We start from the raw sequence: 25,201 nt of genomic DNA, 5'->3' as shown, positions 1-25,201 counted from the left end.
ACAAAAATCTCTTTATTAATACTGCTTATTAAAGTATAAATTAAATTTTTGCAGTGGGCAACTTTAGAGCATGCAAATCAGATATGAAGAGTTATAATGCTTGGCAGGTACATGGCACTTGCAAGAAAGGCACATACAATTGCTTCCATTGTTAAACTAATTCTTGCTCAAAACATTTTATAAAGATTTTTTTCCTATGCAAAATATGAAAAAAACAACCTGATGATAAAATATCAATTTAATTAATTATAAGTGATTTTCATTACTAGTGTTGTGAATGATCCAAAAATAATATAAATAGGTAAGTTGAATACTATTATATCACTATAAAAAATAAATATAATGATATATATTTCTCCATATGATGAACATAATTAAACAAATTGAAGTAAAATGAAATAAATTAATATTTTAACCAAGTTATAAATTTTTATTTTAAAAATGATAAATAAGTAAAAAATTCTTTAAAACAAAATATTATGCAATGGAAAAATGTGAGTTTCATTTTATATATACTTCACAACAGCTTCTAAAATCCACATTAGATCAATGGAAGAACAGTTTGAGAAATGTATATTAAATGTGCTTGGAGTAGTCAATTGACTTGAAGATAATGTAGAATTATCTTTGGCAAGAATAAGCAATTTTTTAGAATTTTAGTTTTGATTTCTTTTCTAATTGAGGATAATTGTCTTACCCTCAGTAACTCAGGCTCGATAAAAAAAAAAAAAAAAAAGATAGCAACCAGACTATTTTTCCACATGCTAACATAGCCAATTTCATTGGCTATGTTATGTATCCACAAATCTAATGTGGACTCTAAAAGTTGTCACAAACTACAGATTTAATCTATTATATAATGAACATTCATATTAGAATTAAGTCAACATAATGAAACTTTATTCCAATATATGTTGTATGTAATAAATTTCTATTTGTTTTATTTTTATTGTAGCATAAATTCTGAAAATTTTTGTAAGCATATAGATTTCAATATGGACTTGTGATTACTATATATTTTTAGTAATCTTGCAAAATATCATTAGTGAACTTTGAAAAGCAATACTTTTAATTGAGCAGATTTCATTGTAAAGAATAAGCGATGCCAATGCTATTCTAATAGTCATGATGATCTGAAAATACCCATAAAAGGATATCGAGAGCGCCTTGGTGAAGGTGGTGGAGTTTGGTTATTGTTAGAAGTTGTAGATAATATATTGAAACGTGACCTTGCAGGAGAAGGAGGTGGTTGAGGTGTTTGATTATGTAACTGCTGTGAAGGATTATTCACAGGAGAAGATGGTGAATGTGGGGAACGAGATCGTATTGGTGAGGAAGAGGTACGTGGAGGCCGAGAGTAATTAGATGATGAAGTATGTAAAGATCGAGATCGCACAGGAGAAGGTGGGGTTGGAGGAGAATGAGAGATTAATGATGATGAGTGCACAAGTGCTCTATTACGAACAGGAGATGCTGGCGCTTGTGGCAGCTGTGAATACGTAGGAGAAGTAGATGGTTGTGGAGATCTAGAACGCACAGGAGAGGACGGAGAATGTGGAGATCTAGATCTTGCTGAACGTCGAGGAGAAGGTGGTGGTTGTAAACTACGACGGCATATACAAGCTTCTCTTGGACGTGGTGAATTATGATAATTAATTAAAACTTTTTGGCATTCAATTTCATCATCATCAAAATTTAAATCTGGATAATTATCTTTCATTCTTCGTCTTTCCTTTATTTTTTATAAAGTTTGAATTATTTGATACTGAATTTATAATATATTAATTTAATAAACTTTAATAATTGTTTACTTATGAATTCAGGAATAGATAAAATAGTAAATAAATCATTTAATTTTTCAACAGTTTAGCTTTAATATAGTAGATGCTATCTAAAATATTTTTATTTATATAACTTAGAGTACAAACATTGAATCATATTTGTTATTACATGTTTTAATAAATACAAAAATGAAATAAATAACTTAAACTACTTACCTGTTCTTTCATTGTTAGTAACATAAGTTACTTTTTCAAAACACTTAAAAAAAATAATTTTTAATTAAGTATGAAATGTTTTAATTAATTATATGCTATAATCTATGAAAAAACACTACTTTAAGAAAAATAAAAATACAAAAGCTCTTCTTACTTTTAGTAAATTTTATATAATAGAATTAATTTGAGAAATAAATCTGGAAACAGCATATAAAATTGCTTCTATAAAGAATAGTGAATTTAAGGAATGAAATGTGAAATTCTATTTTAAATAGTATAAAAATTTCATATCTGATGAAAATGCAGCTTTCAATTTTATTTTTTCTTTTAGATTAGTAACTATTCATCTTGTTGCAAATCTTTAGAATTCTTTAAGACCTAGGAAAGTTTCAGGAATTTAATGTTCAGTCTTATAAAAAGCTTAATATATCAATAAAATATTTAAAGAATAAAAATGTTTGACTTCTAGAAAAAGGACATTCAGATTTCTTGTTAATGTGTGGAACCTAAATGTAAGAATATATGTTAGACTATATTTTAAACAAATGTAAAAAATGAAAACTTGATATGTAGTCCAAGAAGTTGTAAACAAAAATCAATTGTACAGATTATGTCATTAATAGCGATCTTCCATATGATTATTAATATAGAGGGCAATACTAATTTATGAAATAACTGATAAAGTAGAACAGTTTTGAAAAAAAAAAAAAAATTAATGTTAAATGCAAATTGGAAAATACAAAAATACCTGAATTATAACCAACTGAGAAAGGATATATGACCCAAAATGTACTTACATATTGGTTTAATAAAATCTCAGTGAGCTTTCCAATTGAGAACTGTGGTGTGATAAGTCCTTAAAATTATAGCAAATTACATATAGCTATTAAGATGATTTATTAAACCAATATAAAGTTCTATTGGTACTTTTAATATGTACAAAAGTGATCAAATTAAATGAAATTAATGTTGATTTACTGATTAAATACCCTTGAAAATTTAAATTCAAACAAAAACATCTGAGATGTAAAAAAAATTATGACAATTTGGATGACAGCCAAATTTTTTTCTTAGGAGTTTTTCTTTGGTAAAGAGAAACTTAACAAAACTTGTGGGTGCCATTTCAAAACACCAAGCTTATCTTAACCAAAGAAAAACTCCTAAGAAAAAAATTTGGCTGTCATCCAAATTGTCATAATTTTTTACTTTGCATAAATTTTTTTACTAAAATGTTTTTGTTTGGATATCAATTGTTTTTTGATTAATGACTATGTCATTACATCAAGACCTAAGACGAAAATGTAGTTTGGTTGGCACTCAGTCATAGCCTACAACGAAATGCATTCAATATGCCACCTAGTAAAATCATTATAAAAAGTTTTATTGTAATTTGAATAAATTTGAACTTTTGTTATTCTGGATAACATTTTGGATAAAAATCATTCATTTTAATGTAATTTTATCCTTATAAGCATAAAATTAAGTAATAAAAGTAACATAGCTCTGTGGGAAACCCCTGTGAACTTTCACCTATCAACCTGGAAGTTTTGTGAGCATCTTACTGATAACAAGTGTCTTAAATTTAAAATTTGAGCATTCTGGACCCAATAATTTTTTCTCTAGGAATGTCTGTAGTGCTAGATGAAGAAGAAAATACAGCTTTTTTTTGGCAATTTTTGCACTTTTTGATTGCTTGTAATTCAGCAACCTTTTTATAGAAAAACCTGAAATTTTGCACATTACCTAAGAAAACAATTATCTTCCAAATGAGATATTCAGAATTACTCCCTATTGGTGGCCACTTAAGTGAAGTGGCCCAAGATAAGAGCATCAAAAAATGAATTTATCCTTGTTTAAGTGGTCAACAGAACAAGAAAATCCTGCATTCCTAAACTCAATGTATTGTTTAAAGAACTTTAAACAAATTGACTGCATTCATCAGACTCAACAGTTGTAACTGGGCATAAATTGGTAGCTGTTAAATAGCAACCTGGATCTGCTGAACGATGAGTGATGTTGCGTTGGAACAAAAAGCTTCATTGGTTAGTTTCAGGTAGCAATAGATAGTGTAAATGAAAGATGCTACCAAATGTGACGTCAAAACACCAAACATGTTCTGAAAGAGCACTACTGTAAAGGGCGTTCAGCAGAAAAATACCCAACAGCTCCAGAACTGTTGAGTCTGCTGAACACAGCCATTGAGCTTTGTTTCTACAGTTTTGAAACAGTTTATTGAGATTTCTGACAAATGATCAAATAAAATAAATCTTCATTTATGTTCAAGAAATTAAATTTATCTCTAGAATTTTACAAGAAAAACAATTATATATTTGTTTATTATTTTTATCAAAATCTGATTGTATTTTGTAAAAATATAACTATGTAAATACAGTGATGATTGATCTATATATATATACTAGCAGATGAGCCCAGTATTGCTCGGACAAAAAGTAACGATAGCAAAGATTAAGATTATTAGATTATAGCTGATCTTACCCATTTTCGCCAAGTGCAAGAATTAGGTCCCTTCTTCTGAGACTAATTAGAGATTTTTTAGATATCTGCTTACCACACTGGGATAACAATAAATAAGACTCACTGCAACCACTAACCAGTGCATAGTACCACTAAGTGATAATAAACATTTTTGTAACTCTTTCTGGGTTTTTCTGAAGAAAAACCCAGAAAGAGTTACAAAAATGTTATATCTGTGACGAGCTTTTCCATCCCCTTGTCATGGAATGTTGCCGCTAGTGAATTGAGATGGCCTTAACAATGTTGTTTTGAAGATTGTCATTAGTTCATTAGTCTCAAACCTCTACCCTGCTAGCCACATTTTCAGTTCAGGAAAGAGTTGGAAGTCTTCACACATTAAAAAGTATTAAGCTGGGTGGAAGTCTTCACCACCTTTAAACATCCAGCGTATAGCCCCGATTTAGCACCAAGCGACTTCCACCTCTTTCCTGAACAGGAAAAGTGGCTAGGAGGGCACAGGTTTGAGACTAATGACAATCTTCATAACAACGTTAGGACCCATCTCAAGTCATTAGTGACAACATTCTATGACAAAGGGGTTGAAAAGCTCATCCATTGATATGAAAAATGCCTGAATCTTCACAGTGATTATGTCAAAAAGTAACCATGTTTGTACCTAACTTTTGGTAATAAATTCATTTTGTTATTTACAATTATCTTTTTTTTATGGACCATCAGAGCTTGAAAAAAGAAAAAAAACAGCCTACGTACATTATTTTGTATAAAAGTTTCAATTACTGTATACTGCAAATTATGTACAGTATTTCATTTATTTATTTATAATATTGCTTTTTGTTTGTTTACTTTATAAACTATATTAAATTTTTAGCAAGATTCAGTACAGCACTAATTACTATTCTGTATAACAATTTTTTCATCACTTAACTTAGGTGACTACCTCACTTATGTGACCTGAAATAGTATACCCCAAAGGTATACTATTTCATAATATTACATAAGTGAATTTTACTGTATTTAAAATACAAAATGTCTTCTTTTGTTTTAATTTAGCATCTACTATATTAAAATATTTTATTTGAACTAATTACAGATAATTAACAAACAACTACATTTATTAATTTATTATTAAAAAAAAATTTACCTCAGTTAACCTGTAACTTTCAAATTGATTTAGCTGCTTTTGAAAACCTACATTAGGATTAGCTATTTCTCTTGCATTTCGAACAACTTTCAATGCATCACGACTGTTTAAACTAGTAATTGACATAATGTATGCAACAACAATTGTAACACTTCGAGATACTCCAGCAAGACTGAAACAAAATAATTTCAGTATAAATAATGCATATTCTTTAATCTCAAATAATTTTGTAATATTATAATATAATTTAAACTGCAATAAAATAGAATCAAATAGATCTTACATCTATACTTATCTTTCATTGTAATCTATGAACTACAATATAATTTAAAACAAACTACTTGCTGTTATATACCTAGTTCCATTTAAATAAATATTTGTTTAATGTGCAATTATAATGACACTTTTAAAGATAAAATGTACATTTTATACATAATTATATCTTTTCCCATAATATTCTCTTTTGCTGTATACTGTATGTGAAATTTTTTATATTACATATAAGAAAATATTTTAAAAATTTAAGAAAATTATTGAACAGCTGATTACTTATATAACATTTTAATTTCAAAAACTTTTTAAAAAGCTTCAATTTAAATTATATTTGTTTCAGAACTATTACACATGAGGGTATGACATTTTTTTTTCAATGTGGGGTATCATTTTGATACTAGGATATGTTGCCTATCTCTTTTCAACAATTGTTCTGTATTAAATAACATTATAACATTTTTTTAAAGTTTTTATTTGTAAATATTTATTGAGATACATATTTCTCCATTTTCAAATACTAAATAGCAGCCTACAAGATTATTTTGAGGTTCAAAAATCTTGAAANTAAATGCAAAGAAAATTTGGAATTTAATTAAAAAAATGTGTACAAATTCTAATTTAACTTTATTTAAAGTTAAATTAGAATTTGTTTAAATTAATGTACAAAAACTAGAAATTGATAAATTTTGCATTCTCTACTAATACAGGGTGGGGCAGAAAGGACAGACATTTTTTAAAAAATCACATCTGTAATTGTTACTATAAAAAGATATTTGTTGAAAGCATTTTACAGAATCAAGTGTGATAAACAACATCTTCCACATGGTGTCCGTTATCAGTGATGCATTTCTGGAGGCAATTTTGGAGACTTTCATGTGAATAGCTTCCTTCAGTTCTTGATAAGAATGGACTTTATGCTCATATACACGTGCCTCAAGGTGTCCCCACAAGAAATAATCACACATGGATAGGTTGGGTGAACAAGGAGGCCAATGAATGTCACCAAACCTGGAAATGAGGTGACGAGAGAAGAGACGATGAATAACATCAATTGATGCTCTAGCTGTGTTGGCTGTCACTCCATCCTGTTGAAACAACACATGTCTGATGGGAATACGTTTCCATTGTACACAAAAATGTGGAAATGTATCCCCATCAAATGTGTACGACTGAGCAATCTCCTTTGCGTGAACACAAACAGATGGTGATCTATCATCCACAGCTCCATGCCTTCAACTGAAAAGATAATGCTAAGACCTCACTACCTGCCACACATCTGTCACTTCACCTGGTGGTGAGTTGTAGCCATTTCAAAACCATCCGTCCTTTTTGCCCCACCCTGTATATAAACAGAAAAGCTAAAATTTCTTTTCTTGTCTATACTTGACCCGTCTGTTGTAGAAAAAGTCTTTGTTTAGAAAAACTGAGCATATTAATGTTGCTGTAAATAAAGTGTCATATGACATGAAATGATGTGTAAGAAGAAATTTTCATTTTTGTATTAAATAATGTAATGTTTATAACTTTCATAATGCTATTGTTAGGTAATCACATTGTTTTTTTAATTTCTGGAATGTCACATACAAAAATTCAAAATTAATTTTCTTCATACATGCCTGCACGTGCTTAAGTCTATTCACCTAATAATTTTTGTGACAGTAATTCTTCTCAGTATTGAAATGTATTATTATTTTTTTTTACCAGAAACATTGTCAATGGATTCAAACTTTTATATAAAAAATAAATCAAAATTATATCATATCACTACTAAAACAAAATTGAATAAAAACATAAATTATTGTAATAATCTTCAAATTTGAACAAATTAATTAAGGTGATTAACTTTTTTATTCAGGTCTCCTAAAATGAAATACAGTGGGTGATCGGTTAACAAACATAATCCGTTCCGAGACTTTGTTCGCTATCCGAATTGTTCGTTAACCGATTATCGATTTACCATAGGTTTTAATGGGAATTTAATTAATTCGTTCTGGAGACCCCCAAAAATAAAAATTATATACTTTCTTACCATGTTTATTTATATGTAATAATAAAAATATATACATACACAGTCTTGCGTTTTTATTAGTCACGTTTTTTCTGTTTGAAAAGGTTAAAGAATCTGTCTAATGTCGATTGCTTTTCTCTTTTCTTCAGGATTTTTCGTAAGTAATTAATAGCATTGCAACTGTAGAAATCCCCAAGCCTCAACCTGGTTTAGATGCCATTCAAAGACTGTTGCTCTGACATCCTCCCACTTCTTCAAAGGATCTTTAATAACAGATATCGGCATTAATCCTCTTTTTCAGAAGAAAACATATCTCGCCGAGTTTCTTGGTGTTCTTCATTCAAGAGTTCTTGGCGTTCTTCTGTCGTCAGATCCGTTTCAGGTTCCATTATGAACTCTTCGATGTTCTTTATTTCTCAGATGTGATTTTTGTTACTCCTTTAGCTGCTTGAGTCTTCTTGATTATACAGTATTTTTCTTAAATAAGATTGAACTGCAGCCTACTGTAGCAACAAATTGTACATACTGCCCAGCAACATTAGGCATCTTCTGCCCACTTTTTACCTTTGCTGTTATACTCTCACCTTTTGAAAAAAAAAAAAAAAAACTTAACGAGTGCCCACCCGACAGTCTCGCGAATACATAAAAGAATTGTTTTGTCAGAAAAATAAAAGGCTGGAATTACAAGGGAGAGTTTCAAAGTTCAGAGGAAAACTATCTGATCAGTATATACAGGCTTGAGCATCGATGTCGATGCCTCCCATACTCCAAAAAGTTTCGAATTGTTGCCTGAAGACAAGGGAAGACCAATCGGTATTCATTATTTTACGTCGCTTCTTCTTGTGTTTGTTCTGTGGGGTGTTCGTTATCCGATCGTGTGTTCGTTGTCCAAACATAAAAATCTTTTGCGAAGGTGTTCGTTACCCGATTTGTTCGTTATCCGATCTGTTCGTTAACCGATCACCTACTGTATTAATCTTCATCTTATTAAAAGAAGCAAGAGAGACTATCTGACAGTTTGTGAAAGTTACTAACATTGATTCTTTATAAATGAGATGTAATTAACTGAAATTTTTGAGTAATTATAAAAGAGAATTCTGTCAACTGAGTGAAAAAGTTCAGCTGCTGGATGCTTTGCATGTTATGACTGGTTGTTGCTGTTCTCTAATTTAAGGACAGAAATTTTTGAATTGAAATTATTTCCTTTGGTTATTATTTAGAATTGATAGTAGGTAAATTCTCTGTAGTCTGGTTGCTTTGTATTTTATTTGTTGTGGAAATTATTGATGGTGGTGTTTTTTTCACTATAAATTTGTGAAATATATATCTGCAATTTGGGAGAATCTTATCTGACAATTTGTGAAAGTTATTAACATTGGTTCTTTATTTTTGGTTCTGTAATCAGTTGCTTATTCCTATTATTTAAATATTTTGGATAGTTCTCCCCAAGTTAATTTTCAGTAATTTATGTTTTGTATATATTATATTATTTTGATTGTATCAGCATTCATGTTGTTATAATGGGGTTGTATAATAGATTTGTTGTAATTTTCTCTTCATATCAGAGTATATTAATGAATAAATAATAAAATAAGCATAAAAGAAAATTACAATCAGTAAGGATCATAAATAAATAATTTCATTTAAGAAATTCATAAAACTTAAATTTTAAAAGAAAATTCATTGCTATTTGAAATGAGCTAACATTTTTAAAATCAATAATTTATTATGATTTATCATGATGATACCAGATGAGTCTTGATATAATTTATCTCTATTAATAGTATATGAGAATCTTAATAATTTTTAGACTTTTTAATAGATTATGAATAAACTTTACAAAAATAAAATTTCAAGCAATTATTTTGAAAGTTTTTTCTAGCTTTCCACTTTAGAAAGTTCTTAATCTCTAACAAGATTAAGAACTTCCTATCCTTTCATAATGAACATCAAAATAAGAGCTAGGCAAATGTCAAAGGAACATGATCTGTTTATAAAGAGTGGGAAAAATAAGAGTAATTTTTAGAACAATTATTTGTTTCATTTCTCTGTAATTGAAAAATTATTATACTTACCAATGAATGAGAACTTTCCCTCCTTTTAAACGTGCATTATGTATAAAGTCATTGCACTGAGAAAAGAATTGAGTGAGATTCTGTCCAGGAGAATCAGATGCCTGGATACATAAATATTCCATATCCTTTTAAATGAAAAATTAAATAATTAATTATTTTTGATTCAAATATAATTTTTGAAAAGCACACATTTTTGCATTCTATTTCATTTTAATAAGTTACATAATTACTGGCATCAAAACAAATATTAAATATAGACAGTATTAGAAGATACAATAATAACCAGTAGATAATTTATACAATACAGTAGAGTGTCGTTTATCTAAAACGTCAGTTATCCGAAAGAATTCCAGTTGGCAAATTTAAATTTTCGCTGGTGCTGTGGTGCTGCAAGTTTTGGCTATATCTTGGGCTACTCCAACATTTTTTTGTTGATGTGTGTGTTTTAGCTGGCAGCACTGGCACTCTTGTGCATTGTTTTTTCTGAGGACTGTGTGTTGTGCTGAATCAAACGTTTTTGATACTAGTTTGATACTAGTTTTAACTTCTAAAGTATAATTTTTTTTGCTTTTATATTTTTCAATATATTTATTTTGTTTGTAAAGAATAAAGAAATAATTTTTAACAATACAATATCCACGATTATTATTTTAAAAAGTTTACATTAGGCTTAACATCAACAAAAATTCAACGCAAAGCGACACACAACGGAGAAAAATTTTAACATGGGATAAATTAATATATTTTTTTGTACATAATTGGTTATCCAAAAAATAAGTTATCCAAACAACCCCAGTCCCCAATTGATTCGGATAAACGATGCTCTACTGTATATTACTAAAAGCTGTACAATATTAAATAACAATAATGGTTTGCTGAAAGTAAAATTTGTTTCAATGCTGAATAATATTGTATACAGTAGAACTCTGATTATCCAAATTAATTTGTTCTGCAGGTGATTTGGATATTCAAAAATTCAGATAAGTAGATTAATATGTAAAGAATGAAATTACAGGGTGATAACACAGTATTGAACATGTACTGTATTTATTTATTCATCAATGTGCAAGTAGCATTCTAATTATCATTTGGATCTGATAGCCTTAATCACTCGACACGGGTGAGTGACAGAGATAATCAATCTGGTTAAAAATAATCCGGAAAAATCCAATATTTCGATTCAATTTATTTCAGGTTTATTTTTTTGATAAAAAAAGCTCCTTAAATGTGATATCCAGTTGATTTCTTTTTAATTAAGTTGATTTCTTCCTACTTTCATTTTCTGACAATGCCTGGTTTGTGTCCTCATTGTTCTACAACTGTTTATTTTAATGAACAGAAGATTGCAATTGGAAAAACTTGGCATATTTGATGCTTTTGTTGTGCAAACAAGCAATGCAATCGACGTCTTGACAGCAGTAATTTGACTGAACATGAAGGAGAAATTTATTGTCGCTCCTGCTATGGAAAACTCTTTGGACCCAAAGGATATGGTTATGGTGGAGGTGCTGGCATTTTGTCTATGGATACAGGAGATGGTTACAAGCATGGTCCTCCAATTTGTAATATTCCAGCTACAGCACAAGCTCATATTGCTCCATTATATGCACTTCCTGAATCTAAAATTTCAATAAAGACAGGGTGGAAAAATAAGGATGTCTGTCCTCGTTGTGGAAAAGCTGTTTATATGGCAGAGAAAATGATGGGTGGTGGAGCAGCATGGCACAAATCAACTTGTTTCAATTGCAAAGAATGTCATAAAAGATTAGAATCAACAACTCTTTGTGAAAGAGAAGGTGAAATATATTGTAAAACCTGTTATGGAAAGATGCTTGGACCAAAAGGATATGGCTATGGCCAAGGAGCAGGAACACTGCAAATGTCATAAGATATAATATTTTTCAATTTTGCCTATTTGCTAATTTTGAATAATTCTAATTCCATACAGTGCCATTTTTTTGTATTATTTAAGATGTCTCAGGTAATTATGGGACCAATTAACATTTTTTATTATTATTGGCAGCTAAAACTTAGAGTAAGAAATTTATATATTTGTGAAACTTGATTTATGAAAGTTCTTTTATGAATTCAGTAAAACTCATGAATTTAAAGAAAATAAAACTAAGAAATGTTAACTAACTGTAGAAAGTATTCATTAAATATTTATAAACTATGTGTTAAGGAAAAAATTTTTATTTGTATAAGGGAGCAAGTTTTATTTTGTAATAAGAGAATACAATTATTTATTTTACTAAATAGAATCTATGTAAATGAATAATATTTTAGTATATTATGTATTAGCAATTGAATCAATAAAGTTTATAAATTAATATAAAGCTTAACAGAGTTTGAAAATTTATGTACAATAATAATCTGAATTTCTGTTGCGAAATTTCAGTCAATTGTTCACGTTAACATGTATCAACAGATGGCGCCAATTTATTTGCTTACTCTTAAACTTCAGCATGGGTTTTACAAACGATAACTGAATACAAAATGTCATATTTATTATCATTTTTCTTCTTTTTTTGGCATTTTTTTTTCTTTTCCTGCCAAGTGGTCGTCATCCGGAACCAATGTATGTTCAGTGTTGTGTAAAAGTGAAGATTGTGTTTCTTTCACGCACCATAAACTAACTGGAAAATGCTATGCGTTCGTGTTTTACAATGGGACGTAAAGGGATTGTTTCACAATATCAAATTCCTTCGCCAAAAATTTAAAATAAATCAGTGATAGCAAAAAAATAAATCAGGAGGGTATTTTCCAAATTCGTTGCTTCTAGTCACGTGCCTAGAAAAAGTTTGCGAAAAAATGAAAGTATTCCTAAGGGCAATTTTTTAGAAAGATTGACAGAGGTTACGAGAGAATGTCAAGATACTTTAACACGCAAAAGTGATAAATTCTTTAGTAAACACGAGACATAAAAAAAATTCATTGTGAAGCTTAATAATTATTAAGTTAAAAAATGCATAATCATCGTGTAATGTCTAAAATCAGTAGGGGGAGTTAAGTAATGCCGGGGAACTTTTTAGCTCATCATAGCTAGACGATATACGCCCCACGTCTGTTTATGGCGAACTTTTGTAGCAATTAGACTTCCAATTAGCAAGAGGGGCGTGCTTTTAATTAGAGGAACAATCTAGTGAAGTTCCCACAGGACGTTGAGTTTCACTGTAACATTGCACTAATTACTCCTAGCAGTTTTTGTCGAACCGGGGATGAAGTAAGGGGATAGGAAAGAGCGAGAGATTGACTAATTAGTTCTAGAAATCTGAATGGTCGAAGAGTCCAGTTGGAGAGTAATTGGGTCTGACTGAAAGTTAATGATATAAAAGCTAAGAGGACAGTTGAAGATTGGGTTGATAATAATAATAATAATAAAAAATTTTATCCTAATTAATACATAAGAAGAATAAATCGTATATTGTTTAGTTTTCACCCACCAAATGATTACTATATTTTAACGTGTTACTATTGTTTTAGTATCTAATTAACGAACAAGAACTAACAGTTACATCTTAATAAACGTATAGCATCCATTATTTCATTGGACATTTTTTATGTATTTAGCCATTAACAATCTTGAGTTTTTTTCTATTGCTTTCGTCGTCAGAAAGAGATGAATTAGTGAATTGTATCGTTATAAACATAAAAGCTCATTTACATAAAACATTAATTACTTACACCGCATGATTGTGAAGCTATTTTTAAAAATTCTATAGAATAATTAATCCAATATAATATCTTCTATCGAATAAATTCTGTAGCGTGATAAGCTAAAATTGAGGTCGACAATATAGCCCATCAGGAATCGAAAGCCTCGCGGATAAATCCAATGCAATGATTCATACGTTATAATTCATTCTTATACATATGTTCAGCTAAAAAGCCATTTGGATGATCCTCCACACACAAAAAGTGTTTTGGTAATGGTGAATTGGTTACAGTTGATTTATTTTATCGCTTCGTTCTAGCAAAAATAAATTTTTCTAAATTATTTTAACAATTACGATGATGATGATCTTACTTTTTTTAGTTTAACAACTTATAAAATGTTTTATACATGCGCTTGATTATAAAACATTGTTCAAAAATAATAGAAAATATTTAAAAAATTTTAATTAAATACATTTTTAAATATTTTAATATCTTATTATTATTGAATAAATAAATAAATTAGAAATAGGGTTTTAAAAATGGTTAAATTGCTATAAATTATTTAGTTGCGCTAAATAGCAGCAAATTATTTAGTACATGCCAAATATACAGGTTTTTTTCTCCTTGGTTTTTTGTCATTTTATTTTGTAAAATAGTTATCAAATTACTAATTATATGTTTTAATAACAGTTAATAATTTAAGGATATAAAAAAATTAAGTTTGACGTGATAACTATATTTGGGTCATCTCTTCAAACTGGTTTCATACTATAAAAAAAGAATATGTTATAAAATGAGTTATAAAGCTTCGATCTGCGTTGTGAAAGGCACTTATGAGCTTACAAAATAACTTTTAAATTATAAAAATATTTAAGGATAGCATTTTTTTTATTGAAATTTGGTTTAAGATGATAATNATGTCTCAGGTAATTATGGGACCAATTAACATTTTTTATTATTATTGGCAGCTAAAACTTAGAGTAAGAAATTTATATATTTGTGAAACTTGATTTATGAAAGTTCTTTTATGAATTCAGTAAAACTCATGAATTTATTTAAAGAAAACAAAACTAGGAAATGTTAACTAACTATAGAAAGTATTGATTAAATATTTATAAACTACTTGTTAAGGAAAAAATTTTTATTTTGTATAAGGGAGCAAGTTTTATTTTGTAATAAGAGAATACAATTATTTATTTTACTAAATAGAATCTATGTAAATGAATAATATTTGAGTATATTATGTATTAGCAATTGAATCAATAAAGTTTATAAATTAATATTAAAAAAAAATTATCATTTGGATCTGTCACAGCAAATAGATGCATGATGAAAAAGAACTGCAGTGTGATGACAGTGGGGAAGAGAAAGTAGAGCAAATGGTGGTTTGGATAATTCTATTGTATTATAATTAATGTCATTATTTTTTCATTTAAAAACAAAAATAAGAAAATTTGCTTTAAAAATAAACATTTATTATGCTAAGAAGTGAATTTTATACAATTCTTATGTGTATGTTTACATGTATATAAGCTAACAACAGTTTGCATTTTGAATTATTACTTTGATATAGATTTGGCATTCATGCAACTGTTTCATATATGAAATAAAGGATTGTATATTTTCATAATACATGTATCCAAAAAATTAGTTATACAGTAAATATAGGGTAATAGATTAAAAACATTCAGCATGTAAACTGAGGTGCCAAAAAGTTAGAGACAGTAGCACATGCAATGTTCTTACCTTCTACCCACAGGAAATGCTTTGAGCTGGAACATTTGTGTTTGATACCATAAGTGCAATACTTATCAGTTATAAATGAGCTTGGTTAGAGCAGCAATGGGCCATGTGGTTTTATTGCCATTTGTTCATGGACAGATTGTTGGAACAAAAAAACTGGGTCACTATCAGCAAGGTGGCCAGTGCTCTTGGATTTTCTTGTGCAACAGTTTCAAGGGTTTACCAGGAATACTTCAATTCCAGACAGACATCAGCAGCACATTTACAGTGGGGTTGCCTATAACTGATGCAAGAGTATGACTGCCGGTGGCTAACCAGGTTAGTAACCATACAATGAAGGGCAACTCAGCACTAAATTACATTAGACTTCAACAGGGATACTGCAGAACCCATCAGTCAACACACTTTACTGTACAACATACACTGCATTCCTTGGAGTTTGGAAGTCACCAACCCAATCTGGTATCACTACTAACAACCAAGCATCAGGCAATGAACTTCACCTGGGCCAAAATTGGAAGTGAATGGCTGGCACAGTGTTATGTTATGTAGTCAGATGAATCTCACTTCAGCTCTTTTAAGCTGATAGTCATGTTTGTGTGTGACAACAACTACAGTACATGAAGCCATGAATCCAACGTGTCAGCAAGGTGGTGTGCAAGCTGGTGGTGGCTCTATCCCGGTTTGGAGTATGTTCTATTGGTGTAAATGCACTCCAACTAATGGTGAGATTGCAGTTGACTTTGACAGGTGTAATGTGTACTAATCCTGTGATAGATGTTTTGCACCTCTTTATACTTGCTATGTTCCCTTGATAGTAATGGTTTGTGTAAAGTAGTAACCTTTTAGCACAGCGGGGACAAAGGGGGTACGGCTTTGTTAATTGTACCCACCTGCAGTGAGACGGTAGTACAATTGCCATATTGTAAACGAACGAACGTAAACAAGTGGCGGACGTTTGTGTGAGCTTCACTCTCGTCGGATGACGGCGGACCCGAGTGTAAGCTGTTCGGGCAAAGAAAAGGGATTGTGATTGGTCGGAAGTCCCCGTCCAAAAACCCTTAAATTGCGGGCCGAACGAGAGGAAAGGAGAGAAGGGCAAGAGACTGGTACACGGTAGTCTCAGGCACTTGGGAAGCCCGCTGAGCGTAAAGAGAGAGTGTTCTCCTCTGTTAATCTTCTCAGGGACGGGTTAGTGCTGAGACCGGACCGACCGTGCAGTTGAGCCGACTCCGAAAGCTGACTGAGGTCTCTCCCAAGAGTATTAGTTTCCAGACGCCAATCTGGCACGTGAATTCACCACGCATGATCTTCCTGTACATATGCTACGTTTATAACTTGTACAACTGTAAATAAACTATATATATATTCAATTTGAGTGTGGAGGTGTACTTTCCGACGAACCTGATTCACTACATCGAGTCGTGATATACAAGAAACCAACTCAACGAGGCGGAGTTGGAAAGGAACATTTTTCAATAAGATCTTCACTGGCGCAGTCGGCAGGATAGTCTTGCAACTCTTCAGGAGATTCCCGCAAGAAGACAGGGAAGTACTGAGCCCACATTCAAGGACTAAAGAAAACAGCGCAGGACACTTACGAAAGGAAGAACAGCCGGAAATCAAGGCAGAACACAGCTATTGGTAAGTTGTTCTTAATTATTCGTATTCAGAATGCCGGGACGCGGAAGGACTCAAGGGTCAAAAAAGGGCATGTCGTGTTCCGAGGATCTGGGAGATCGGACTGGTTTTAGTCAATCCCAGGAAATGGATACGGAGTCGGAAAGGGAAATCTTAGAGGGTGAGGTCATGGAAAACCGGAATAAAATAGAGAGACAGATAGAGTCAGACGATGTAGAGAAGTTACGCCTACAAATTAGGCTAGCTGAAATAGAATCTAAAAACAAGGAAATGGACGTCAGAAAAAGTGAAATTGAAATGGACGTCAGAAAAAGTGAAATGGACGTTAGAAAAAGTGAAATTGAAATGGAAATTAGAAAAAGTGAAATAGAATTAGAAAGAGATCGGTTACGAAATGACTCTAGGGCTAGTAATAACTCTGAGCTAGGGGGTAACTTGGATAGTCTAGCTAGGAAAATCAGATGGGCTTTACCCAAAATGCCGGACAAGGAGGCGGAAGTGCCTTCATGGTTCCGTGCTGTGGAAGTTGTATTGCAAACATACGACGTACCGGAAGAGCTTCAGGGACAGTTAGTTTTAACAGTATTATCAGAGAAATGCAAAACAGCTTTAAGTAGACTCACGGCAAATGAAATCAGAGACTACGAAACTTTAAAACAATTCGTGCTGGACGAATTAAAGTTGTCTGCTGCAGAGTATCTTAAGGAGTTCACTTCCTCCGAAAAGGGAAGTAGGGAAACATGGCCCCAATTCGCGGCTAGGATGGAAGACCTTTATCGGTATTATTTGAATAGTAGAGGTGTAGATTCCTTCGAAAGATTGATGAAGCTAGTTGTTTCGGATCATCTTAAGACTAAGCTAGATGCCGACACTAGGCGTTACGTTCTATTGCAAGAGGGTAAAGGTTGGTTCCCGCCGGGAGAGATAGCTAGGTATGCCGAAAAGCATGCGGAAGCAGTTGGAAATGGGGAGTTCAGGTGTAAATCCGAAAGAGATAAAAGAACAGCCTTTGGAACTGGGGGTGTGAGTGCGAACCATGGAGAGCCGGAGAGGAGGGAATCAAAAATGAAATGTTATATTTGTGATCAGACGGGACATTTCAAACGGGATTGCCCTCAGAGACGTGTTAAGGATGAAATTCTGAGGTCTAGAGCAGCGCGAGTGGTAACAACGTTAGACGAAACGGACAAGTCTGATGACAAGTTAGTAGCTAGGGTAAGAATCGGAAAGGATACGATTAGTGGAAACTTACCCGCTAGCGTAAACGAGAACCTCCTGCTTAGTTATCAAGGTCGAAAATTTTCTGCAATAGTAGACACTGGGGTAGAAATAACGGTGATGAAAAAGGCTTTGATACCCGATTACATATCCCGTACAGGGGGTAAGACGAAGTTAGTCGGCGCGTTCGGACAGCAGGTATCCGCAACGTTAGTAACCGTACCTATAAGCTTAAAAGGGTGGTTGGGCAGAAAGAGAAATTATTATGATACAGTAGAAATAACCTGCGCTTTGACCGACGAGCTTAGCTGCGCTATGGATGCGTTATTTTCGGCAGCCGATTATTGCGCTTTAAAGGAAGCTAAGCGGACGGGAAGAAATAAACGAAAAAAACGTAACAAGAAGGTCATAGGTGAAAGGGTTAACAAAGGGGATAGTCCAAACCCTAAGGTGGATAAACGGGGTAATAAAAAAAAATATTGCAGGGCATGTAGTAGTCGTCAGGTACTCACTCCCTTCCAGCAAAATGACCGTACACTTCATAGTGCGAAATTGGCACGTTGGGCATCAGAGTCACGGAAATACAATGTCAAGATCAGACGCAGAAAAAGGAAAAAGCGTACTAATACTGACGCCCTATACAGACCGGAAGTCAGGGACAATTCGGAATCTCCAGATCAGGCGAACTAGGCATATTAGATTTCGTGTTAAGTCCTTCGGATAGATATAAGTGATATCTACAAGGCGATTCTGAATATAGATTAATGGAACAATTTGTCAATGATAGTATTGTACTGTAAATATGTGTCTGCTAGATATTAAGAACCTATAACTGTAAATAATTTGTTAGTATACAATAATATCTATAGTAATCTGCCCCTTGTATTAGAAAAAGGGGAAATGTATTGTAAGAACTGATTTGTGTAACGATAATTATGGTGCGTGGTGATGGTATATGTTTAGGTCAAACAGGCTTTTGTTAAAGCGCAGTTTGAACCTTGTCGGTGGGAGATGTAAAGTAGTAACCTTTTAGCACAGCGGGGACAAAGGGGGTACGGCTTTGTTAATTGGACCCACCTGCAGTGAGACGGTAGTACAATTGCCATATTGTAAACGAACGAACGTAAACAAGTGGCGGACGTTTGTGTNATTTGTAATATCAACATGGGGGACGTACGTTTGAGTTTTGAAGAACGTAAGCAGGTTATTAAGTGGTACTGGAAGTTTGAAAATGTAAATGAAGTTCAAAGACAGTGGAGAAGGGAGTATGATACAGAACCACCTTCAAGATTAACAATTACACGCATACGAGACAAATTCGAAGTTCATGGAACAGTGTGTGATGTGCATAAAGGTCATTCAGGTCGGCCTCGAACAGCTACAAGTGATGAGTCATCAACGGCAGTCTTGGAACTGTTTCAACGCTCTCCTAACAAATCTTCAAGGCAAGGGGCATGTGAAAGTGATGTAAGTGCTAGCAGCGTGCTACGCATTCTGAAGAGAGGCAAGTATCGTGTTTACATTCCAAGGCTGGTGCAACAGCTAAATGACGACGATCCAGATCGAAGGTTGCAATTTTGTGAATGGATTCAGGAGATGGTGATACGTAAACCGGGATTTATGGGTAGCATCATTTGGTCGGATGAAGCCCAATTCAAACTTAATGGAACTGTCAATAGGCACAATTGTGTTTACTGGTGTGAAGAAAATCCTCACATTACAATTGAAAAAGCTGTAAATTTGCCTGGTGTAAATGTGTGGTGCGGTTTGTCTTCAAGGGGACTCATTGGACCTTTTCGATTTGAAGGCACTGTAACTGGTATTAATTACCTAACAATGCTTGCTGATTCCATATTTCCTGCCATTCGTGCATTATACGATAATGATGATTTTTATTTTCAACAAGATGGTGCTCCGCCGCACTATCACAGGGACGTACGAGCTTACCTGGATCAAAATTTGCCGGGCCAGTGGATAGGACGCAGGGGGCCAATCGAGTTTCCACCACGCTCTCCAGACCTTACACCACTGGATTTCTTCTTGTGGGGCACAGTAAAAGATGAGGTGTACAAACGTAAACCACGTAACCTAGACATTCTTTGGAATGAGATTCAAGCAGTGTGTAGAGAAATCTCATTGGACGTTTTGATACGATGTACAGAATCTGTGGTGACTCGTACTCAGAATTGTATTGATGCTGCAGGTCACCAATTTGAACAGTATTAACATTTGTTATTTATGTTTCATTTACATTGGACTTTCAGCTTTCTATTTTCCTGAAATTTAACTTTGTAGAACGGTAAATAAATTTTCTATGGAAGTTCAAAGTGTGTATACATTTTTTTGAAGCACCCTGTATATATTCAATTTGAGTGTGGAGGTGTACTTTCCGACGAACCTGATTCACTACATCGAGACGTGATATACAAGAAACCAACTCAACGAGGCGGAGTTGAGAAGGAACATTTGTCAATAAGATCTTCACTCCATGCTTCTTACCTCTTCCAATCTAGGGATCCAAATATAACCAACATTGTGAAGGGAGCTATGGAGGGAGTCGTAAGGAAACGCATTGACAGGCATCCCACCGTAGAAGACCTGTGCAGTTACCTCGACGGCTCAATGGAGGACGTCTTTGGGCTCCCCAGTAAAGACATCACATCGACCTGGACCAGGCTAAGAATGGCCACTAGACGCTTGAAAAAACATCTGGCCATCAACTGGGTGGTAGGGCCCGACAACCTCCCAACAATATCGGCCGATAGCAACATACTCCGAGCACAGAACTGCCAACGTACTCTCAGTAGCCTTCTCAACCTTCACCATCTCAAACAGCTCACAGCGAAACCTGATCAAGGCAAGGCCTTCAGTGTCACCGCAGCCAGTGAAATGAGTAACCACTTCATCAATAATGGGAACTTTACTCGCTTCGCTGACTGGTTCTTCATACATCGTGCAAGGCTGAGTGTCGTGGCCCTTCACGGCCACAAACGTTTTGGTAATGAAATTAAACGCTGTAAACGTTGCGGATATGCCCGTGAAACTTTGGTACACGTACTCTGCCATTGCCCCCCTAACTTTCACATTATTACCCGAAGACATAATGCCATGCTACAATGCATCACCAGAGCCTTCCAACCCAAAGATGCCACAGTACTTATAAATCAACGTGTCCCGGGGTTCGACGAGAACTGCCAGCCGGACTTAGTGGTGATTCACGAACCATCCAAATCGGCCACTATAGTCAACGTCACTGTACCTTTTGAAAATGGCCCAACAGCGTTCCAGGCAGCCCGTGACGAAAAATTAAGGAAATACAACTCGCTAGTCCAACATTTCCGTCAAAAAGGCTACAACACCCACATTAATGCCTTTATTGTGGGTGCATTAGGCAGTTATGACCATTCTAATGACGCAACCCTGCATCGTCTGGGCATCAGCAGAAGATACACAAAACTAATGAAGCGGCTGATAGTCAGCGATATGATCAGATGGAGTTGTGACATTTATAGGCGACATCTTGGACTCCAGCCACAACAGTAACTTTCTCATCTCGTGCCAAATATGTATACTTCTACTCAGCTGGCATACGTGCCCATGTCCGCGCTTCCCGCATATATATATGTACTCATTCCTAGCTGGCATACGAGCCCATGTCCGCGGCTTTTGTATCTCTATACTTGTACTTACATTAACTTTTGGCTGGCATACGTGCCCATGTGCAAGATACCTCTACTACCCTCTCATATGGGTATTTTTATTGTATCAACTTTGCCTATTATTTTTTCCTGTATATAATTCTGATTCTTAATAAAGGCTTTTTAAATCTGTTCTTATCTCGGCTGTGTTGGCAGAGAAAATCGAGTAGTCTTTGTTTCGCTGTTACAAGCTTATTTGTGCCTCAATTGGATTAATTCATTGATAATTATCAATCGGAAGTGTTGTGGATTACTGTTTCGTCAAGAATTTGTAAAAAATTTGAAATTAATTTTCGTGTCTTAACAAAAAGTGGAGTTGGAGTGCCTGCACTATTGCTGGAAAATACAGACAGTTGGAAGATTAAAAAAATTATAGACTAGGTCGACTGTAGAATATCTAAACTTTAAAGTTATTTAAAATAAAGTGAGAAGTTTCTTTATTTTGTGTTAAATAAGTGAGAAACACTTCAACAGCTCCCGTGGGGGGCATGTCACGGAAAGATAGACTTTCTGAAGACTTGTGTTGACTTTTATTATAGTTTATATGGGCTTAATTGCCCTTATAAGTTATTATAAGTATTCTACAGAATCTATTCGACAAGATTGTGAAATTTTAGTTGTATTCTTTGATAATTTACCTAACCAACAAGTGTTGGCTGTTGGCCAGTCGGCTAGTCAAATTCTGCCGAGATGGATCGGGTTTTTGTTCCTGTTCCGGTCCCTGGATTAGGGGAAGATAGTCCGAGACCACTAATCGACTTAGAAGTGGCTGGTGATATTCAGAAGTTCATGGGAGTCACCTTCAAAGGAAGCTTGGTGAGTGGATTATCACCGCCAACCTTGCCCGAGATGGAGGTGAATAATGAAAAGGAGGCTTCTGAAAATGTAAAAAAGTATGAAGCAGTTAGGTCAGTTCGATTAGTAATAAAAGAGAAAGTAATAGTGGCAGAATTAGTAGAAGAAATTACCAAGAAATTAGGAAGTGATAGAATAGTAGAACAAGTGTGCTTTCGGCCAAATAGCATAGTGGAGGTGGGACTGGACTCTGTTAAAACAAAAGAAAGATTGATGGGAGACCAGCCACAAAGACCTGTGCCACTACTTGACGGCTCCATGGAGGGGGACCTAGGGAACCCATCCAAGGATATTACATCAATGTGGACCCACCTAAGGATGGCAACCAGGAGGCTGAAAAAACGCATCAACATCAGCTGGACCATGGGACCAAACAACACTCCATCATTGGCGCTAGGTGACAACATCATTCGAGTCAAAAGATGCCAAAGTTTCTCGTAGGCCTAATGAGAGACCACCACCTGTGAAAGCTCCTGGCCAAACCAGATCAAGGGAAAGTGTTCAAGATCACCGCCACCAATGAAGTGAGCAACCACTTCCTAAACAACAGACGCTTTACCCGCTTCTAGGACTGGAGATTCATCCATCGAGCAAGACTAAGTGTTGTAGCCCTACGAAGACATAAGCGCTTCGGCAATGAGTCCAAAACCTGCCGACGCTGCGGCTTCGCCCGCAAAACGCTGTCGCACGTCTTGTGCCACTGTCCCCCAAATTTTAGGCTTATCACACAGAGGTACAATGCAGTCCTAAATAGAATCGTCTCTGCGTTCCAGCCTAGAGGAGCAACGGTCCATGTAAATCAACATGTTCCTGGCTTCGAAGAAAACTGCCGCCCAGACCTAACAGTGATACACGAAGAATCGAAGACGGCCACGATTATCGACGTTACTACACCATTCGAGAATGGCCAACCTACATTTGACGCCACTAGAAAAAAAAAGGAAAGAAAATATAACAACCTTGTCCAGCACTTCCGAACCAAAGGGTATGATACACGCTTTAGTACCTTTATCATAGGCGCCCTAGGAGGTTATGATCCCCTTAATGAAGCGACACTACAAAGTCTGGGAATTAGCCGCCGCTACTCTGGACTAATGAAGAAATTAATGGTAAGTGACGTCATCAAAATTAGCAACAATATCTACCGGCAACACTTAAGGGGATGCCCTCAACATCAACATCAGCCGTCACCTGCAAACAACAACTCTCAACAAGTCAACAGCGTCCACCACTAATTGGACTTTCCTCTCCATTATTCCAACGCATCTTTATGTAACGCATAAACCGGCTGGCATCTTGTGCCCATGTATTACTCTACTCTACCAATGTATATACCATTTCTAAACACTAGCAGGCAAACTTGTGCCCATGGTCGCAATCCCATCTGGTTGGCAATCATATGCCCATGTCGCAACAATTTCGAATTTCTCTATGTTCATATTCTCGCACTACTTAATTGTTTAACATACCTAAGTATTTTTGTAATATATTTTTGTTTTTATAATAAAGGCTTTTTAAATCTGTTCTTATCAGCTTGATTGTTCTGCAATAGCTGTCTCCACCCTCGTCAAGATGACCGACCGCATTTCGAGTTTGCTGCTCCCCGGCCTTGGTAAGTAAGTTTTTGTGCTCTTTTCTCTTTCCTATCGCCTTCTCGCTTCAGCCAGAAGAGCGGCCTGCACTGTTTAAATGCACAGTGTATTCGCTGCTCGACTGGCACCACTTTTTCTCTCGCCGCGTCAACCCAGTTGGCAACGCTACGTGCACTTCCACTACTGTGCAGGCTTGCCTGAGTAGTATCTTTCTTCCTCTTCTCTGCCTCTTCTTGGTTGGCTGCCTCGGCACCCCAGGAGGCAATTCCGCCCCTTTTCCTCTCCCTATCCCCCTACACATTTGGTCTATGGCACAGCCCACTAACCTGGCTGAAGTCACTCTCCTGGTGCCTCTCCGTCCGCCCTACCACTGTCCTGCTTGCTTGCCCGTAAACCGGGACTACGTTGACCATGGGGGGCCTCTCCCGACATCTCCGGCGAATGCACGGTTGACGTCTCAACGTTGAGTGCCGAGCCTGCGGTGTACGATCAAAAAAATTAAAGAAATAGAACTCCATCAAGCCAAATCTGCAGACTGCTCCACTCAGATCCCAGCCCTATCGCCAAACAACGCCAGCAGGAGGCCAAAGACACAGCCCAGGATACCAACAGGCCCTAGAAAGTCACGGCGCCAGATGTATGGTCTCGACGAGGCCTACCTTACCTCACAGGCGTCTACCAATGCCACCCAGCCCTGCTCCTCTACAACCAGCCAGGTACCTGCCTCCACTAGCACTCCTATTGGCATCACCACCATGCCCCCACGTGCAGCCAACAACTGGAATCTCACCTGCCCGCAGCCAATTT

The 25,201-nt window shown here is 34.8% G+C and overlaps 4 protein-coding genes across 7 annotated transcripts; 3 read left to right on the top strand and 1 right to left on the bottom strand.

Annotated features, from left to right (window-relative positions):
- Nucleotides 1-421: 421 nt before the first annotated feature.
- LOC111612486 (dual specificity protein phosphatase 15-like) lies at nucleotides 422-10,112 on the bottom strand. The gene is made up of 3 exons (XM_023353707.1): nucleotides 9,991-10,112; nucleotides 5,635-5,806; nucleotides 422-1,732 (listed from the first exon to the last, which is right to left on the bottom strand). Exons 1-3 carry the CDS (start codon nucleotides 10,110-10,112, stop codon nucleotides 1,124-1,126), a joined length of 903 nt encoding a protein of 300 aa, XP_023209475.1. The 3' UTR covers nucleotides 422-1,123.
- A 1,130-nt stretch (nucleotides 10,113-11,242) lies between these two features.
- Nucleotides 11,243-12,237, top strand: LOC111612480 (cysteine and glycine-rich protein 1-like). The gene is given in 1 exon segment (XM_023353698.1): nucleotides 11,243-12,237. A coding segment is annotated over 1 exon segment (600 nt). The 5' UTR covers nucleotides 11,243-11,278; the 3' UTR covers nucleotides 11,879-12,237.
- Nucleotides 12,238-15,783: 3,546 nt separating this feature from the next.
- On the top strand, nucleotides 15,784-19,384 carry LOC111612482. 4 transcript variants are annotated; one of them, XM_023353703.1, is made up of 2 exons: nucleotides 15,784-17,280; nucleotides 17,398-19,384. In XM_023353703.1, the coding sequence occupies exons 1-2, from the start codon at nucleotides 17,065-17,067 to the stop codon at nucleotides 18,937-18,939; spliced, it is 1,758 nt and encodes a 585-aa protein (XP_023209471.1). In that variant the 5' UTR covers nucleotides 15,784-17,064; the 3' UTR covers nucleotides 18,940-19,384. The 4 variants fall into 4 exon arrangements, with proteins under 4 accessions (XP_023209471.1, XP_023209470.1, XP_023209469.1 ...); XM_023353702.1 differs by having other exon boundaries at nucleotides 17,377-19,384; XM_023353701.1 differs by having other exon boundaries at nucleotides 15,784-17,308; nucleotides 17,384-19,384.
- A 23-nt stretch (nucleotides 19,385-19,407) lies between these two features.
- Nucleotides 19,408-20,615, top strand: LOC111612481. Its single transcript, XM_023353699.1, has one exon. It carries the CDS (start codon nucleotides 19,414-19,416, stop codon nucleotides 20,473-20,475), a length of 1,062 nt encoding a protein of 353 aa, XP_023209467.1. The 5' UTR covers nucleotides 19,408-19,413; the 3' UTR covers nucleotides 20,476-20,615.
- Nucleotides 20,616-25,201: the final 4,586 nt, after the last annotated feature.

The sequence above is a fragment of the Centruroides sculpturatus genome, unplaced genomic scaffold (assembly GCF_000671375.1).
Source record: "Centruroides sculpturatus isolate CEXI.00-Female unplaced genomic scaffold, Cexi_2.0 scaffold1788, whole genome shotgun sequence".
NCBI lineage: Eukaryota > Metazoa > Arthropoda > Arachnida > Scorpiones > Buthidae > Centruroides > Centruroides sculpturatus.
This window is presented reverse-complemented; position numbering and strand designations above follow the sequence as displayed.

Excerpts from the sequence above, each read along its gene's own strand:
- LOC111612482 (XM_023353700.1), top strand. The coding sequence starts at position 17,065 with ATGCCGGGACGCGGAAGGACTCAAGGGTCAAAAAAGGGCATGTCGTGT.
- LOC111612486 (XM_023353707.1), bottom strand. The coding sequence starts at position 10,112 with ATGGAATATTTATGTATCCAGGCATCTGATTCTCCTGGACAGAATCTC. Across the intron at positions 5,807-9,990 it reads GGGAAAGTTCTCATTCATTG|TCTTGCTGGAGTATCTCGAA; the intron begins GTAAGTATAATA and ends ATTTTGTTTCAG. Across the intron at positions 1,733-5,634 it reads AAAGTTACAGGTTAACTGAG|GAAAGACGAAGAATGAAAGA; the intron begins GTAAATTTTTTT and ends TAAAAAATAAAG.
- LOC111612481 (XM_023353699.1), top strand. The coding sequence starts at position 19,414 with ATGGGGGACGTACGTTTGAGTTTTGAAGAACGTAAGCAGGTTATTAAG.